The 20,019-nt window shown below is 37.0% G+C and overlaps 1 protein-coding gene across 4 annotated transcripts in view; it reads left to right on the forward strand.

Moving 5' to 3' along the window:
- RFX3 (regulatory factor X3) overlaps window positions 1–20,019 on the forward strand; it is a 180,466-nt gene that overhangs the window by 139,883 nt on the left and 20,564 nt on the right. For all 4 annotated transcript variants that reach the window (XM_089490141.1, XM_089490131.1, XM_089490147.1 and 1 more), the window contains 4 exons: window positions 8,186–8,304; window positions 13,745–13,857; window positions 16,361–16,476; window positions 16,909–17,063. In XM_089490141.1, the coding sequence (XP_089346267.1) occupies window positions 8,186–8,304; window positions 13,745–13,857; window positions 16,361–16,476; window positions 16,909–17,063 (503 nt within the window). The remainder of the gene's footprint in view (window positions 1–8,185; window positions 8,305–13,744; window positions 13,858–16,360; window positions 16,477–16,908; window positions 17,064–20,019) is intronic.

Genomic DNA, 20,019 nt, shown 5'->3' on the forward strand with positions numbered 1-20,019 from the left:
CCAAAATATTAATATTCTTACCATCACCAGGCAATAACATCTTCCAGTCGGTCCAATTTCAGAAAGACAGTGTATAGCATTAGTTAAACACACATATTCTCATTGCTTTTAACCCTTTGACACTTTTGTTGGATCTGATTCTCTAGAGTTTACTCTTGCCACCAAGCTAATCTTCTAATAGTGATGTATTGTGTATTTGTTTCATGATTCACTAGGAAAACTCCACTATAAAGAATATTGTATCTGCTGTCAGAATCACCTCTCATTGAGAAACTATAATTTTTAGCCTGGTTACAGACTCTTGCCAAGCAACTGTTACTATGCTTCTCTGGACTACTCTCATAACAGAATAGGAATGCCCAGGGTGCCACCATGTTTCAGATGTTCCTCCACTCCAGGGGCATCTTCCATCTCACGTTTCCTCAGGGAGATCACTATGGAATAGCTCTTGTTGTGTAATGCCATTTAATCATAATAGATCTGGCCTTTACACTTTAAGACTATCTCCAGATGTATAAAGGTCTCCCTCCTTTCAAAGAGCGTCCTGAGAAAAAACTTACCATGCTTGACTTGAATTTCATGCCAATTCCACAGTTAACAATAGGAATCCTGACGACAAACACAATTATGTCTTTGATCATGGAGCTTGATGAGCTTATTTCTTCTTTTCAATAGGATTGCTTTATTAACTTTATTGTGAAAATCATATGTTATTGCTTATGTCAGGAACATATGTGCATGTATATGTAGGCTTATGTTTTGGGATGTGATTTGATTTGAGAATATGTATGATTGAACTTTATCACTTTTAGCATTAATCACTTATAAAAACCTCAGACAACAAACAGAAACATGAATAAAGAACACAAACAAGGAATATAGACAAGAAAAAGAGGCAATGTCTCTGAAAAAAATAAAAAATTCTTTTGATGAAGCTTCAGCTCAAACTTGATTGAAGTCCAAGGTGGTGCCCATTTCAGCTTCCGGGGTGTGAAAATGGGACATGCACCTGTATATGTATTCTTTTTATTATTTTTGTGCATCACTTATAACAGACATATAGGAAATCATAAAAGAGAAAAGGGGTGATAGAGAGCATTTGAAATCTTTCTTTCAGAGGAGCTGGCGTAGAGCACCTGAAGTCCTGGAAAGGTGCAGCCTAGCTTTTCTTGATTGATGGCAAAGTAGAGCCCACTCAGCTTCCGGTTGTAAGTGGGGCTTAAACTTCGTTCCTCTTGTCTGTGCCCCCCCTTTTCCCAGGCAAAGGAAAAGCAAAAACTGAAAAATACTAATTGACAAGTTATTAGAATGTTATGAATACATTAAAGGTATACTTTAGCCACATTTCATTAACTCCCCTCTTATAGGCTTTGCTAAGATATTTCTCTTCTAGAATTTATGTCTCACTGCTAACTCTAACTAACAACCGATCCCCTGGATCATTCTTGGGTCATCCTGAGCTCTTTATGCTTTAGGTTTTTATCTATGCCTGCATCTTTGGACCTTTTGAATGCTTTTTTTTTAAATACATATGTAACCTTAATTCTACAAACTGCATTTACATGTACATACTGAATATGAAACTTTAACTCTGACCCAATGTACTCACAGCTTTATCTCATTTGAATCCACAACAGTTTGACAACAGAACAGGAAATAGGAAAAACAAAACTATGATAGAGTGACTTCTTTCCTTTTTACTCAGGACTAAAAAATCAGTTCATGCTCTTTTTTTTAGTCACTCCTCTCAGGCCAAAATGATATATTCTAGCTTGGAATTAGGATACAATTTCACACATGCTGGCTTGAATTTAACTTGATTAACTTTGATTAAGTCTGGCAGTGGAAACCAGAATTTGAATTTGTAAAGTGTTTCCAAATTTTCTCTTGCTACAATATAATAGAATACCAATCTCTTTAATACTTTCATATCGTTCCTTATTCCATTCCAGAACCACATAATAATTCAACATAGGATCAACTGGCTCGCCATGTTATTTTTTCAAAATAACAAAAATTATAAATTTCAATGAGTGTAAATCAAATTGACAATCACTAATTAACCAGAATATAACAATTATATTCTGGATCTCTGGGTTCCAAAATCACAAAAAGAAACATCGGGTGCTTTCAAAAATACATTTAGATATTATAAAAATAAAAATAAAAATTCAAGCTAAAACAATATACAAAAACCTCTTGGACGGGCCATTCTCAAAACTTAAAAATATAAAAATAGTTCTCAGCGTCTGTTATAACAAAAAATCATTTCAAAAACTTTAGGCCAGAAATTTAAAACAAAAAAATAATTATTGCAGTCAATAAGCAAGAATCAAAACAAATCAAAATATTCAAGAGCAAAATTAAAAATTAAAACCAGGAACAAAAAAATGATTTAAAACAAGCCAATTTAACATGACATTGGCAAGACTTTGCAGGCATCTTTGAGCTCAAAAATACAAAAGCTATGGCCTCAAAAATTAGCAGTTGAAATAAGTACAAAACAAGCACACAATATTCAGAAAAAGCGAAAATTCAATAGGCCAGGGAATAGGCCAGGAAGCTCATGGATCACAACTTAAAACTCAAAAAATAAAAAATAAACCAATTCTAACCAGGTAGCAGCAAAACTTTGCATGACCTCAGGCATTCGAATGCTCATGATTGCAACTGCTGTTTCAGCATAGCACAGCTGTAGCCTTACAAAACCAAAACATCCTAACTTTTCCCCAGGCTTCAAAAGAATTCAGGCCTAACACACTAATCTTATCAACTTTAATTGGAAAAATAATTTAGCTGGATTGCCAATCAGAAGATTACAGGTCAATAATTTAAAATCCAAAAAGCACAATGGAGAATTCAAAAACAAAAAGTCTCTTTGGTCTTCACTAAAAACAATTGCATTTAAAAAACATATATAAATTTCCAAAGGCACAACTTAAACTTCATTTTAAAAACCCATGAAAGCATCTTGAGGCCAGAAAATAAAAACAAAATATTGAGCAAAAAACTGCTTGCCTGTAAATTTAAAAATATCAAAAACAAGCTTGCATTCTCTGGTCAGATAGAATCCAGTCTGGCTGCTATTGATGTAATATGAACTCTCTCTACAAACACACACACACTTCCCACTCAAAGAAAAACAAACCATCTTAATGCAATCTCTTTTAACAAGCATCTTCATAGATCACCCTTAACAAGACATTTACTATTTTTTCATCTAAGTCTAAAGCACAACATCTATTCTATGAACTTAAGGGAAAAAAAATCCTTTGCCTTTAAAAATAGTCTACAAAAATCTCAGCCAGAGGGGAAGAGAAAAAAATTTAAAAACAAGCTTTGAACTACACACTTACAACGCTGTGCTGCTGCTCCATCTCCTTTAGCCACAGCCAGGAAAAAACCTCTCACAAACAAGCCTCGAAGATAATTCCCCAAACGTTTGGCCAAAACTCACCAAATGCTTAACTTTCAAAATTACTATTAAAACCAATCACCAAAATCACACCAAAAGCTCTGAAAAGTACCCATGTTGGTGTGAAAGTCACCAGATTGGCAACACGAAACTCCATTCCAGGTTTTCTTTCCAACATAGCTTCTACTATTCTAGCTTTAGCCAAAGGAAAAGTTTTAAAATGCAAACCGTGGGCTTTCCCTAACCCCCCTTTCTCTCTCTAACTCCAGCCAGAACTCAAACCACTTGTCCTTCTGCACCAAACCCATTTCTAAATCTTTCTCAGCCACTTAAACATACTCAAACCTTCTGCAACATTCTTGAGCCTTCAATTTCAATTCAAACCTTGTTTATAAACATTTTTCAACCATTTTGCAAACCATTATCAACTCGCTCCATAAGCTTTCTCCTTTCACACACCATCATTTTCACATCCTCATACCTTCAAACACTTTCTTTTATCTTTCTCACAATTTCCTCCTCTCTTAGATAACTTCCAACCACAGTCCAGTTCACAAAATCAGGCCACAGCTGAAGCTTACTGGCTAAGCTTAAAACTCACTATTTTATTATTACTATGCCATAACAACAACACCACTATAAAGCACTTCTTTCTGCCCATCTTCTTAAAACTTTCACTGACAAAAGAATTTGCAATGTCTCTGGGAAGGCACAGGCTTAATATTCAATTTAGATTTTCCTTTGGCTTTAAATGGGTATGCATTCAAATTTAGGGCAGAACTTTCCCAAAGGCACTGATCATTTAAAATCATGAAAACTTCAAGTTAAAACACCAATTTTCCAAAATTTATCTACAACATACACAAAGGCAATTTCCAATTTTTATAATTTAAACAATTTCAATTTCCCCAAACAACAAGTTTCTACCTCTGGGTTGCTCCTGGCCACTGTCTAACACACAAAGCTAATTGAAAACCCTCTTTTCTTGTCATGTGGGGGCCTTCTTCCCTGATTTGCACCTCTCTCTACAGAGTCTATCTCTATCTTTTCTATCTCTTCCACAATTTGGGCCAAATCAATCTGAATCTTGAACACAGCTTCTTTAATACTAGTTAATCTCTCATCCTTTTTAAACACCAATTCTCTGCAACTATTCAACCCAGGTGGGCTTTTTCCAACAGTCTTATACCAATAGAAAATATACAAATAATCATTGAGTAACCCTCTTTCTGGCTCCAATGTTTTAGAATACAACTGCAAGACAATGTCAATATCTATACTACCCTCTCTCGGCCAATTTCGCAAAATCTGACTCCAAACATCTTTTCACAAAAAGATTAATCGCTCCTTTTTCATTGAGTAACCCTCTGCCTTTCCTAAAACATTCATCAAAATGACCAACCATGTAATCCAAAGGAGTTTTACCTTCCTCAGCCATCCTTAGACACAAAACAACAAAAGACCACAAGCACAATTTCAACAGGTGCAAACACTATAGATTAGGATTTAAAAGTACACACTGGACAGATTGCAAAACCCACAAATCTCAGACACTACATACAGACAAATTCCACACGTTATATACCCACGTTTTACTCTTTACTGGAGCTCAACAGTCTTTACTGAAGCCTCCACCACAACCAGACAGAATGAAACAAAATATCACAACCATAATTTATACTCACAATAGACCAATGCTCTCCTCCAACTCTCCACCAGCACCTAACTTCTAGCTATTTAAAACAAAATACCACAGAAGGGAAAGGTTTGCCACCACACAAAAGGTAAAACAATTTATTGGCACTTGGAGATCAGTAGATTAACTACCCCAGCACAACTGAGCAAGTGCCTTATACTTCCACACTGATCCCACACTTTGGCAATCAATACTTACACCACAATCTACCTCCTTTCAGTTCCCAGTTCCTTGCTTATGTTCCCTAGGGGCCCGGTTCCTGAGTTTTGGCAAGAAGGCTTCTCTGGGCAGAACCTTTGCTACTGGCTCAGCTAACACAGGGAGGGGGTCCTTTCTCCCACTCGCATCCAAAGATTTGGACCGGTCAACGAGGCTCCCTTTTTAGTGCACTTTTCCCTATATTTTATACTTTACCTGTTCCTGAAGAGATGATACTTTTTCTATTTTTTCTTTTCCCTTTCCTTTTCCCCCAGTGAATTTTCAAATTACTAAATGGTCTCACATAGGCTAAACTCTGTTCCTACCACTGAACCAATCCTTATGTTCAGCCCTTCCAATCAAGATGTTGGATGGCGCCAGGGCCTTCTCACAAGGGTCCGCTCAATGCCAAAAACACACAGAGCCTGCAGGAAGATAAGTTCTTCCACTCTTTGCCAATTCTTGCTTGCCTTTACTCCTGGCTGGCTCGCCAAATATGTAACAGAAATTTCAGGAAACTTAAATTTCTAGGACTGACAGAGCAAGGATTGGCAAGAGGACCTAGTAATTGAAAATCCATAAGTTTATTTCCAATTGTCGACAAAGGAAAACAATGAACTCAGTGGAATTCAAGTTCCAAAAGCTGAGACCCCGAACAAGACAAAATGGCTCTTTTTATATTATTCAAGACAAAGAAGCTTCTTCAATACACCTGATTGGCTAATTACAATTTAAACATACAGAATTCTTACAATCAGAACAGAAATACATGCATACATTAAAACTGCATCATCACTCCTTACCCCCTCCTGTAGGAATTCAGTGGCTTTCCTCCTAACCTTGCTTCTAAATGTCAACTACTGTATGTGTCCTTATCTCAGTAGTTTATGTTATGTCTTTTTACTGGTGCCAGCTTCCATCCAGGTCAAGATGCACTCCTTATTCCTTTGCTCTAGTTTTCTAAACTCCAAGCCTTTATTTCAAAAACCATCTCTCTGGCTGACAAAGGTGACTCCATCTTTCTATAGCTTTTTATTTCAACAAGGAATATTTCCACCACACTACAATTTAATTATTCACTTAAATCTGTCCAAATTAAAATCATAGTGAATCAACATTGTTTTCTTGGCCACTGTACTTTCTTAAAACTTTTTTTTTTTGCAAAATATTTGTTACTAAAATTAACTTTATGCATGCTGATGCTGCCATTACTTTGTGTATTGTGCTCTTTTCCCCCCCAGCATCCAGAGTATTTGCTAATATAAAATGTAGGGAAGAGACTATAAAAAATTTGGCATATAACTGTACATAATTGAGTTGGCTCATCATTATTAACTTTACATGATTAAGTGGTACTGAAACTAGTTTTTCTTACACTCTGAAAATTCTTCACTATGACAAACAATTATAGCATTAAAGCAATTTTTATACTACTTCAGAGCTGATATTGTTGATATCATAGTCAGGACCTGAGTTACATTGGGCCTACATTATCAACAGGCTAGCTGCCTGAAGATTGAATGCCCATGGATCATCACACCCTATTTTATCAATTTGTGCTTTGTGTATGCCAGATGTGCTTCTGGAGCCATACACAAATCACCTCTCTTGAATAAAATGCAGTGCAACTATCCACATTTTTCCCATCTGTAGGAGGGCTTAGAACTGAACCTCCACAGATGGGAAGGGACAACTGTATGGACTAGATTTTCTTTATTAATCAAGACGCTATATGTTAGAGGGGATGTGGTGGCTTAATGGTTAAGATACCAGTTCTGACAACCAAAAAATTGAAAAGTTGGCAGTTCAAGGCCCAAGTGCTGCATGATGGGAGTGAGCTCCTGTCACTAGTCCCAGCTTCTGACAACCTAGCAGTTCGAAAGCATGCAGAATGTAAGTAGATAAACAGGTACCACTTCTGTGGTACATTAACAGAATTTGATGCAGACATGCTGGCCACATGACCACTGGAGTTGTCCTCGGATAACGATGACTCTTTGGTTTAGTAATGGAAATGACCACCACCCCCTACACTTGGTTACAACTAGACATTCATGTCAAGGGACTATAATAATAATTAATAATAAATTTTATTTATACCCCGCCTTTCCAAAAAAATGATCAAGGCGGCTTACAAATGTTAAAAACAGTTACAATACCTTTATAAAGTAGAGAACACTAAAAATTTACTGTTCTGTGCTTTTGATGATGTTTTAAAGTGACTGACATGTGCTATTTCAGTAGGTGCAGAAATCTGAGCTAATTCAACTTTTACCAAGACCATTTGCTTTTCATATAGCAGGGATAGGAACCATGTGCCCACAGTGTCATTTTTAAGCTCTTGTGCTCACCAAAGGGGGAAAAATTCCCATTTAAGTAGCAGTCCACCCTCAAGTGGAAGAGTCATATCCCAACGGATATGCCACACCAAACTCACACACTTTGAAAGTTACCACCTGGTCACTTTCTCCTTCATTGGGTGTGGTAGGAGGCTGTCATAACCTCGGGAGAGTCATTGGGCTGGATAACTGATTATTGTAATAGAGTGTAGTATTAAAAGAATGCCACACCAGTTGTAATCGTCATGGCTACACAAAGCTATATGTGGTGACTCTTCCCGGATTTAATTTGTAGATAAAGAAAATGATGTTGGACAATTGAGGAAAACTGTAAAGGAAATTAGTTCTGACTGGGGGGCTGAGAAAAGCTATCTTGTTATTCCAAATCTTATGGAGTTTGCTACAAAAGATGCCAAAGACAACATCTCTCACTATTTGACACTAAAAAATACAGAATAGCTAATAAATTTGAAAGGTTTCAAAGAAATGAAGAAAAAAGATATAATGTTGTCTTATGTTATGTCTACCATATTTTAGGTACAAGCCTATGCAGAAAGTGGATGGAGTCGCAGATGGTTTCACAAGTGGTCAACAGACAGGCACATCTGTTGAACAAACTGTAATTGCCCAAAGTCAACATCATCAACAGTTTTTGGGTATGTCAGAAGTATGTTGCCCAAGAGTCCAAAGAAAAAGAGTTAGTATAGTCTTTGGTTAAGAAATGAAATAATTGTATTTAATGAGGCTGTTCCAGAGTAATTTATTGTAAATTGTACTATTTATGTGGTATTTGATATAAATATTAGTTTCTACTATTTGTATTGTGGTTAACTGAAACTGCCATTCTTACTTAAAACAAACAACAACAAAAAATCAAGTTGACCCTATCTACCATTAGCCAGGCTTTAGCAGGAATTATTAAATAACACTCCAGTTTGATAAAAATCCATTGTCCAGTGAACATCTAACTCTGACATCTATTTAATTTTGCCATTTGCTCTCAAAATATTTTGATGGTTAAACTGACATATCTTTTTATTCAGAGAATGCTGCTTGAACAAGACAGATACCTTGGTTTAACAGACTATTATCTTATCCTTACCATGACTTTTTAACCTAATCTTATTCAAGAAATAGTTAAAATTTACCCAGATCTAGTCTTACTTGAGCTCATGTCTAATGGAATTCATCCTGTACACCAGCATTCTTAATTGGAGACATTCTTGCACTTGGTTGTTAAGCAGGATGCTATTTTGAATCTTTCAGTTATTCCACATCATGTTGGTTTGCATCTCCCTGTACCAGCTAAATCACTTGAGTCAAAACTCAACAGTGAAAACATAAAAAAAGCACTCCAATGAGAAAAACTGCAGCCATCCTTCAGTCTCAAAGGATCAGTTGAATCCTGATCTTTCCACCAATGCTGGTGTCAAGTCCTCTGGAGCTTTTCCACAAGTGTGGCCACATACCCCTGAAGCAGAAGATCCACAACAATCCTCTGTTGGGGTGAAAGTGATTCAACCTGCTGAGGAAAATGTTTTTGAGTGTGAGGTCCTAGAGTCTTCCTTATTCCTGAGAGTTACAATCTCACCTTCTCCAGTCTGCCCATCAACTTGGTGTATGATTGTTTTGAGGCTGTTTCCTGCCATACCATCTTCACTGCATCAACATTCATATTGTTCACAGTTCCAATTAACTTCAGCATCAGATTCGGCAGCTCATATGTCTTCATGACCCAGATCCTGTTCCAGATGGCACCATTGGTCTCAGTATTCTCAGTAGAAATGCCATCAATTGCACAGGCATCATGGCTATCACAGCACAAGGCACTGTAAGTCAACTTCGATTCAATCCTCTTGTTCAAAAGATAATACCTCTTCAGCTTATGATAGTCATTACTGGTAGAACTATGGTTACCACTATGAGAACAAGGTCCACCTGCAATACTGTGTCGGTGTTGAAAACACTTCTCTGCTTTTTTCTCTGACTGGCAGTCTGTTCAACACACTGGACATGCCTTACACAAAATATTCTCAATGATACAGCAAGAACCTGTAGTATCTAGATACTTACCTGTACAGGAAATTCCAAGATGGTTCCCTGAGACAGGCCAACCTTCAGCTACTGCCATTTCAATTCAAATTGAAGTTCCTGCCATATCTTGGGTATTTCCACATCTCACCAATTAATACAAGTTCCAATTCTGGGTGTGCTTTGGATTTGGTATTCTTTCTGATAAAGTAATCCCTCCCAGTTTCATTGGAGACACTAAATTCCTTCTCCTACTGATGATGTCAGAGCCTTCATCGACTAGATGATGAGATGGTGAAGTCACTACCACAGTTCAATGACCTGCTTTTTCTCCACTTTCAGATTCATTCTAATGTACCTGCTACCATACCTTGTCCAAGTCATCCATAAATCCTGGGTAACCCCCTCATCCATACCCTCCACGTCCACCAAGATGGAAGCCCCTTTATAGGGTTCAAGAGTAGAATATGATTTGGCTTGCTCAACATTCAAAGCCAAATTCCATCATTGTGGATGCATCCCAGTCCCAGATGTCTCAAAGATTCTACTTGATGCCAGCCGGTAACGAGGGGAAGAAATTGGATTCAGTGGATAGGAGGTTCTACTCATCTGCTGCTCTCATTTGCAAGATTCAAATTACCTGGACTACATATATGCATACTACCAGCTACTCTAGGAGAAGTTGACCTGATCTGTCAGTAAATTTGGGGATGAAGATAGAAGAGTAGTTTCATTGCTCCAGTCCAAAGCTCATAAGTTGGCTGGACAGCAGATAATGACCTCTTGCCATGTAGCAGACCATGGTGGTGAAGCTTTGGCCTGAGCCATGGCCCCCCATAGCCATATTTAGCTTCAATCTTCAGTGCTTTCTAAGCAAGCACAGCCGGTGAAAATCCTGTTTAATGATGATCTGTTCAATGCAGAAACAGATGCAAAATTGGAACAAAATTGGTCCTCAGCCCTGACATTACATGTTGGGCCAAGGTGGTATTGGCTTTCCATATCAACCAGGACATTGTTCTCCCAGTTTTCCTGCAGAATTCTGCTTCAGACTTTGAGAGACATTGGGACTGTATCAATGTGTAGATAGATGGCTTTAGCCTTTTTTGTTGAAAGGATTGCAGTTTTTCATGTCTCATAAAGACTATTTGTGTGTTGCTCTTTGGTGAAGAAAGGACTACCTGTTTTGTTGTAGAATTTCTGAGGGAGTGAGTAGTGTTGGCTATCAATCTAGTGTATGAACTGGCTCAAAAGGATGCTCCAGCTCAAATTCAAGCCCATTCCACACAGGCCATTGCTATCTATGTTGCTTTCCTGGCTCGTGTGCCACTCGAGTACATTTGCAGAGTCGCTACCTACTGCAGCTCATGACCTGCATAGTTCATTACAGAATAGACTCAAAGTCTTGGCTGATACTGCTTATGGGAAAGCTGTACTTCATTTCAATATATTTTGAACATACTGTATTGAAGTTTTACTTCTGTACTGATGCTTGTAGGTCTTTCTATCCCTTGAAACTGCTTCTGTACCATTGTTGCTTATATTGTTATTGCCTTGAATAGGTAGGGGTTTTATGTTCATGGTTTGATGTCCTGTATCATTTCACAATGCATTACATTAATGTTCAGCAAACCTTTGACTTGTTTGCAATGACACTCTTGCCTCCCATTTGTGTAGCTTGCTGTGAGTCACAGAGTCCACAAAGAAAAAGAACAGGGTGCATACCTGTAATGCTAGTTCTTTGAGTGGTCATCTGTGAACTCACACAACCCCACCCATCCTCCCTTTATCATGTCCTGCCTGTCCTATGGATTTCTGCATTGGCATCCATGGTACTGGCAGTTCCAGTGGGAAGGTCCTTATATAGGGGTGCTGGAGGTAGGTGGGGCTACTGGCAAAACATTTGTGTAATACTTTAGATGGTTCTGAATTATGCACTAGAGGGGAAATAGATTATGAATATGTTGGCCCAAAAAAGGTTGGCAAGGGGAGGAGTAATGTAGTCCTATGCATTGGTGTCATGCCTTTGTCAGGGAATTTAAACCAAACAGGTAGCTGAATTAGAATATCTGGATGTCTCTGAGTGTGGCAGAAATCCTATACAAGGCTGGATGGTATCTTTCCCATTGACTTTCTCAGAAAAAACAACAACCAAGTAAAGCAATAAGAATTTGGCTTCACAGTTTCTGATGTCGAACTATCGCTACATAAAATAATACCTTTTTATGACATTTAGCATGCACAGAAATTAGTTGAACGAAGAGCGCTCTGATAGTTTCTGTTGAGGTTATGGGGGATCCTTGTTCTCTTTGACAATGCCAAAGTTTGGGAAGGGAAGTTGATGTAACGTATGCCCAGGAAGAAACTTCATCCAAAATAGGAAGTGACTACTAGTTTTGGGGGGGAAATACTCCATGAGCCCTGAAACAGGGTGAGGGGAGTTGAAATCTGGCAAAAATTACTTCTGACAGTCCATAGAGAATTGCTTTAAAAAGTATGGTCCACAGGCTGAGAGCCATGATTCAAGGCTATCCAAAATTTGACTTCCATGTCACTTGCTTTTGGGAAAAAAACCTCTCTCCTGCATCCAGAGTCCAGAGAGGGTCAAAAACATGGCAAAATTGTCTTCCAAACCCCATAGGGTTTTCGGGGGGTTCCTGGGTGGGAACCAGCAATAGTAAAGCCATGACAGAAACCAGGAACAATTGATATATTAAAATGTGTGTATATTTGCAGTTCTGATTACATTTTCATGTAGAAGCTTCAGAATTATACAGCACATGATACTGGAGAATAAATAGCAGGATGAAATATTCAAGGAAGTCTATTGATCATTTGGTTAAAAATTTAGAATCTGCATAAGTATTTGTTGTTTAGTAGAGACACAAGCAGAGACATTTTAGCAGAGGAAGCTTTGCATATGGGATGGGGAACCTCAAATGCAGTGCACAGGAATAGAATGGGGGATCCCTGGCATGGCAGCTGTAAATGTGGAAGGGATCTTGGGCCTGTGAGCAGGAACCACACAAAAAAGGCAAATGTAGTTTGCGGTTACACTACGGGAACCATAATTTCCCAGTCACAAGGTGTAAATAATTCTTTTTTTTTCTTTTTTCTCATTATTATTATATCTTTATTGGTTTTATCGACAATATCACTATCAATTACAGGCTAACCGAAATGTAACAAATAACAAATAAACAACTTTATACTATCAAAATCCTTGATGTTTGTTTCTTCTTCTTTGGCTTCCTGTCTTCTTTAAAGAATAAAACATTCTTGGCGTAGCTTTTCTTGAATTTCATCTGGTTCTTGCCTAAGAATAATACAAGGTGTAAATAATTCTAATTGATTCTGCACTAGTGTGACCTTAAAAGTCTGGGTCTTCCATTTTTAGAAGCACATAGAGGCATTTGAATGGGTTTGGGGAAGAGTGATAAAGATAAATGGGGCTACAGAAATGAAGTCTATGAAGAAAGACTAAAGAAACTGTATATTTTTAGCCTGGAGAAGGAGAGATTTGATGGAAATATGACAGTTCTGTTCAAATACTTGCCAGTTTGTCACAAAAGAAAGGCAGCAAAAATGGGTTTAAATTACAGGAGGATAGATTTTAGTCGAACATTAGGCGAAATCATAGGAAAAGTTGAAGAAGTTCACCAAAGGGGTGTTAGTCTCTATCTATCTATCTGTAGCTCTAAAAGCAGAGACTGAACAGTTAACTGCTGGAAATGTAAATCTGGGTTTCCAGCAATGAGCAGAGGATTGGACCTGATGTACTACAAGACTCCTTCCATGTCTATATTTCCTACAAATAGAGCACATACCATACAGTAGATCTGGCTACTTTTACTTCAAATATTTAATTTAGAAATATAAAAAGTTGATTCCTTTTTAATTGCACACTATTAAACTTATAATAAAATTGAATACCTTATTGGTTTTGCGTCCAACACTTTGACCTTTTGGGTATTTACTTCTTCATATCATCCAGCATTTTCCTAATTAAATTGTGATTGACACAGTCTACAATATCTTTCTTCCATTATGTTTCCATGGAAACAGATGCATCTCGGGCACTTCCAGAGTTTGGAGAAGTTGAAATCTCTTCTTTGCCAGATGGTACTACTTTTGAGGATATTAAGTCACTCCAGAGTCTCTATCGAGAGCACTGTGAGGTAAACATGAGTGATTCTTTAAAGCAGGGCTTGGAAGTAATGTGGTACATGTAACAGTGTTACCTGAGATATGTAACTGGGAGTATTAAATAGCACAATAGCATAAATGTTACTTTTTCTCATTTGTTTTTAGGGGCAAAAATGTTTTGAGGAAATGATTTTGTTGCGTTTTTTCCCACTACATCTTTAGACATTTTCTTTTTGGATGGATTTTAAAAAGAAATTTTTATAAACAATGAAAAACTAATGAGATATGCAACAAGTAGTGCATTGCGCTTTTTGTAACATTAAAGGCGGCAAGTTATTTTGGAAGGTTTGACAACAAATAATATAAAAATAATTATCCCAACAAGAGATGAAACTTTTTGACATACAATAACCTCTTTGTTGAATCATAAGAATATGGAAAAAGTAGAAGAGGAATGGTTTCCCAAATTAGAATTTTGCAAAAAAAAAAGAAAGAAAGAAAGAAAGAAAAAGAAAGAAAAAGAAAGAAAGAAAAAAGATGGCAGTAGCAAAGCAAGTAAGAGTCAAATTATTAAAACAATATAAAATACGTATGTAGGAAAAAGAATAGAATTTTGATTATGAACTGAAGGAATCTTTTTAGGATATAGAGGGAAATTTGAGTAAGGTAATTTAATTAATTTGATTATGAACTGAAGGAATCTTTTTAGGGTATAGAGGGAAACTTGAGTAAGGTAATTTAATTAATTTGAAGCATAAAGGTCCCAATGTCAGGGAAACTGAGGAAGTTTATATATTTTGGATGTTGAGCTATAATTTGTTGAAATTACTGAAATATAAACTGGAATATTTTTATATATGTTATGAGAATTATGATAAGAGAACTGTGAATATGTAATTTGGTTAATATTATCCAAGTCAAGACCATATTTCTTTTACTTCTTCTCATGCAGTCAAAAGCTCCTGATATGCGGAGTATTACATCCCATATATTATGGGAGTGTTTCCATTGCCTGAAAAGTAGAATATTGTACAAAGACATAACACTACACATACTAAAAACGTGTGTTGGAAAAGATGTCTTTGTTGGTCATAGAATGGAGAGCTAGTATAGGAGCGCTTAATAGTTTGTTTGCATTAATTGAGATTCCTGACTTACAGTAGTCTTCAACAGTATTCATCTTGTCACATTGCAAGTCCCTCCTATAGTCTAACTGACTTGCTATGGAGCATGAGGATTTGCTATTCTTCATGAGCCAGTATTACGGATTTTGCTGTGACATGGATAAGTCAAGGGTAAACTTAGGGTATGTAACAAGCAAACATGTTCCTCTCATTTAAAAAATGCATAGACTGAACATACTTAGGAAGAGCTGATACCACAGATGCCGAGGGCCAACTATACTTTCTCCCCTGTTTCCATCACACAACACAAATTTCTATATCGTTGCTATCTTAACCACGGATAAATGTGCAACTGCAACAACCTTTGCTGTGTTTTTCAGTTAATCAAAATTTTGTAACTAACTTTAAATCCTACAGGCAACACTGATGTAAGCATTAACCACAATTAAGTTCAGCTATGTGAACTGGGGAAGTCTGCCTAGTGCAGTCACTAAACTTGCTGAGGTTTCTTGAGCTACTACATAATTACTACTTGAAAGAAAGAATCCACCATTCCCATATTCAGAAGTTGACTGATAAATAATGAATGCTTGCTAAGAGATTTGGGTATTTACCTGCTTTCTGAAAGATGGTGGGTTTTACCGGACTTGGTACCTTGTCAGAACAGCACCTTCAATGTATTCTGAGGATGTGTGACTCTGATGGAGTCATCAGAGTCAAACAAAAAATTAGAAATACCACCTTACCTAATTCACAGCTATAGACCTCTTTCAGTTTCACTCATGTTCTTTCATTTATTGTTTTCATGTAGGCCAGCCCTTCCATTGTAGTTTTTGGGCATAATCCAGGGATGGACTTCCACTGGTGGAATAGTGGGCTCCTGGAGGGGTGTAAGTGGGCAATCTCTATCCCTAATGTACCCCCAAAACCAGTTTTGGAGGAGTGAGAAATCTTCTGGGTTTTTTGTTTTTAGAAATTTCACAGTGATACAGTAGGAAAAGAAAGGGGGAAATTCCAGCAGTTCTTCCAGTGAAGTATTGAATGTAGGACCACCACCCCCCCCCCTTTATTTGTACTTGCCTTTTTTGCAAGAATGGATACATATTTTTATCAGGACACAAATATTATCTGATTAGTTTGGATGTCTACATTTGCAATTGATAGGTTGCCACTAGTGCTTTGTTTTCAGTGCTGATGTCAGTACTATATATGTTCACCTTTAGTTTGTGAACATGTAAAAAAATTCAGTTGAGGATAAAAGTGTGCAAATTCATATTCACAACCATTGCAATATGTATATTACAGTCCTAGGCATGTTTACTTCGCTGTATATTTAGGACGGCAACCATAGTGTTCAACAGTTACCATATTATTTAATAAAATAATATTTCTATCTGCTTTATATTTTTAGGCAATATTAGATGTTGTAGTAAACCTTCAGTTTAGCCTAATAGAAAAATTGTGGCAGACTTTCTGGCGTTATTCTCCCTCAACAACAACTGATGGCACAACCATTACTGAACCAAGGTTAGTAATCTTCCCCTCACCAAAGAGCTTCTGGCTATAGTTTAAAGTAGTTGTCAAATAAAATAAAAACCTAAATTTACACATTAGGAATGTTACAGTTATTAGAGTAAATTGTCATTTTATTATGATAACTTCAGTATATATTTTTAAGCATACCATTTTGTTTTATGAATAGGGCCCTATTATTTTCTCATTAAATAATATCCAATCCAAAGATCATTCTTATCACTGCTGCATAAAATAGTGCTCTTTGGCTAAGAAACTGGAGGACATGTATCAGCCATTACAACACAAAGCGCCTCAAGGCAACTCAATACGTTTCAAACATCTCTAATGCTTTATTTAAGAAAGCTTTGAAATCCATTGTTCTTCTTTTTTATCTTCATGTAAATGCATTTTCATTTATTCATTTAATACATTTGTTCACACCAGCAATCTGAGTGAAATAGAAAGTCGACTTCCGAAAGCAAAGCTGATTACTCTGTGCAAAAATGAGTCAATTCTGAAATGGATGTGTAACTGTGACCATGTGATGTACCAGGCTTTGGTGGAGATTCTCATTCCTGACGTCCTTAGACCTATTCCTAGTAAGTTGACTATAGATGACGTCTTGTAAGGATTTTTTTTTCCTTCTAGTGATCTTGTGCATACAGTTCCTCCCCAGGAACCCTTTAGCAGTTACCTTTCAGATTACAGAAGCAGCATGCCTACAATCACTTTTATTTACAATACAGAAAGGTATAACTTACCTTATAATAATAAACATTGTACTTAAACTAAGAGAAAGAAGTTTGAATTCTGTGTTTTTGAAAAAGAAGATATCAGCACATTTGTGGCACATGCTAATTTGCATAGCACATTTTGCTCTTGGAGTTGTTCATACTTCATTATTCATTTTTAAAAAGTATCCCTTTAAACTGATTTTATAATAGGCTCTAAAATGTTAAAGCTTAAATATATGTTTCCTACTTATGTCAACTTCATTTTTGAACCAACTTTAGAAAACTGAGGACAAAACATGTAGTGGTGCTTGGGTAAAATGACAATGATAATATGTCATTCAAAAGCACTTTTCATTGACATTATTGCCAGACTACACAATTGCACATTTGCTTTCTACATCATCTGCACCTGTAGGAGAAACCATGGGCTCGGCATCTTAGCAACATGTTATGTCTGAGATATTTACTGGTATTGGTAGGCTGCCCATCTTACTACTCAGCTATACTATGAAAAATACAATGCAAATATTGTCTTTATCCCATTCATTTTTCTAGTCTTTTATCTTAAAACCCCCAGGAATGTCTCAGTACAGACTCAACATGTGATTGCAAATGTTATATTTGTGCTACCCGGCAGTTATCAAATTGTTCTACTTCAAGAAGATAGTTTTCTTTTCTGTGTTAAAATTATTTAGAGCTATGTGATGTGGTTTGTTGTTGTTTTTCATTGAAAGTTGATCTACTGTGGGTTCTAGCAAAACATATTTTCATTAGAAAATATTTTATATGTCCTAGGTACCATGAAATATTCTTATGAATGTATTTCCCATTAACAACAATGGTTAATAGTTTGAATAGGAGGAAAAATCCATATAACTGCATAAAAATTGTATTCTTTCTGTAAGCAATTATTTTGCAGCTTGTTTAGAAATATTCTTGCCTCAAAGAGAAATGTAACAAAGCAGTTTTTCCTGAGCCCTGTATAATTGCTGCTTACCATTGTATTTGATACAAAATGTTCAGAATGAATATATATATATATATATATAGAGAGAGAGAGAGAGAGAGAGAGAGAGTTTATAGTGAACATGTTACTGACCTTTATTTACAGATGAAGCAGAATAAAACTTTATTGTTTATTTTATGTGTAGTAATATTGTCCGAGTTTCTGTGAAATGTAGAGCAGATATGCCAAGGCATATGAAGTTTAGATGTTCTCTGTATAGAATGGTATTAGCATAGTTAAATTTGAAGCTTATTTGTGTGTTAGCCATTGTGATTCAGAAACTAGTGTGATGACACCCCTACCAACAAAATGTGATACAGTCGACCCTCCACAATTGCAGCTTTGACACTCGCAGTCTCGATTATTCGTGAGGCCATGGTTGTGTGTATGCACATTCCTCCTCCTTCCTCCCAGGCTTTTCCCCTCAAGAAAAAAACCCAGGAGGGAGGGAGCAGCGTGTATGTGCCAACCCTGTCCCTTTCCCGGTGGGATAAATGTCTTCCCCAGGCAGCTATCACACCAGGAAAAGGGGAAAGAGGATCAATCCTCTCCTGTGCCGTTCTGAGAGGTATAGCTGTCTGGGGAAGACAGCTATCCCATCGGGGAAGGGGCGGGGAGCCAGTTAAAGGGATGGGAGGGCACAGGAAGAAGAGAAGTGTGCGCACGCCTGGTTCTCTTCCACAGCCCACCCAGCCCTTTAACTGGCTTCTGCATGGGGGGTATTATTCGTTGTTTCCCACATTCTCAGGGATCTTGTTCCCCTAATCCCTTCGAATGTGAAGAGCCGACTGTATACTCAACATTATTTTTTATTAATCAGGTTAATTTCTGTGACTTAACTCATCTATTTCAATAATACACAACTTTATAAACTTCCCTGTGGTATCCACAATAAGGAGTTAGATCTATCCCCTTCTTTCTTGCTCTTTACTGGTAGCTTTCTCAGTTCCCTCTTGTTCCCTTTATATTTCATCTCAAGACTTATTTCTAGCATTAGGATAGGTTTTGTGAGTAGTAAGACCCTTGGACCATCCTGAGACATAAGAGAAAGGAATTTGGTCCACATTAACATATTTTGGGAGATCTTAGTATCCCAACTCCCAATCTGCTTTCCTGTTGGAGGATGAAGTTGCACTATGAGCTCCTGCCTCAAACATTACAGAATTCTGGTCATTTCAGTTAATAGTGTACATCCTAGATATACAAGCAAGATGTGTACATCAAATTGGCTAGTCTAGATGACAATAACTTATTCAGACAAGGTTCTTACTAAGGCAGTTTCCCCTATAACATTCCTTTGGAATGAGATGTCAATTTAGAATTGTCAAATATAAAGGCCCAAGAGCATTATGAGGTCTTTTAGCAGTGCCACAGACTACATTGCAAATTCCTAGTGCAGTCTATACAAATTACTGTATTGTATTCAGGGAGAATAAGCAGGTCTCCTTAATAGGGCAAGCAAGCTAATGTGTTAATGATCAGCTTCTCTCCCTGCCTCTAAAACAGCAGAAAAAGTGATTTCAGATAAAAGAAGCAAAAGGATTTGGCAAGTGGTGACATGTGGAAAGGAGGTTTGAAAGATGGGCTTAAGTCAAGATTAATTACCTGTGCTCTCTGGAAAATCTGCAAACCTAGACATCTGCTGAATGGTGATGTTGTTCCTCAGTCCATTTCAGTTTCATGCACCTACTTTAGGTCTTGCCAGAAAAAGTTAACATTACATATTAGTTAAATGTTAACTTAATCAAATTTCACCGTGACTATATTTTTTAAAGGCTTTCATTGTTGTATTACCTTATACTCCACCATTGTTCT

Source organism: Sceloporus occidentalis, unplaced genomic scaffold (assembly GCF_023333645.1).
Source record: "Sceloporus occidentalis isolate IW3139 unplaced genomic scaffold, rSceOcc1.0.p SCAF_1, whole genome shotgun sequence".
Classification (NCBI taxonomy): Eukaryota; Metazoa; Chordata; class Lepidosauria; order Squamata; family Phrynosomatidae; genus Sceloporus; species Sceloporus occidentalis.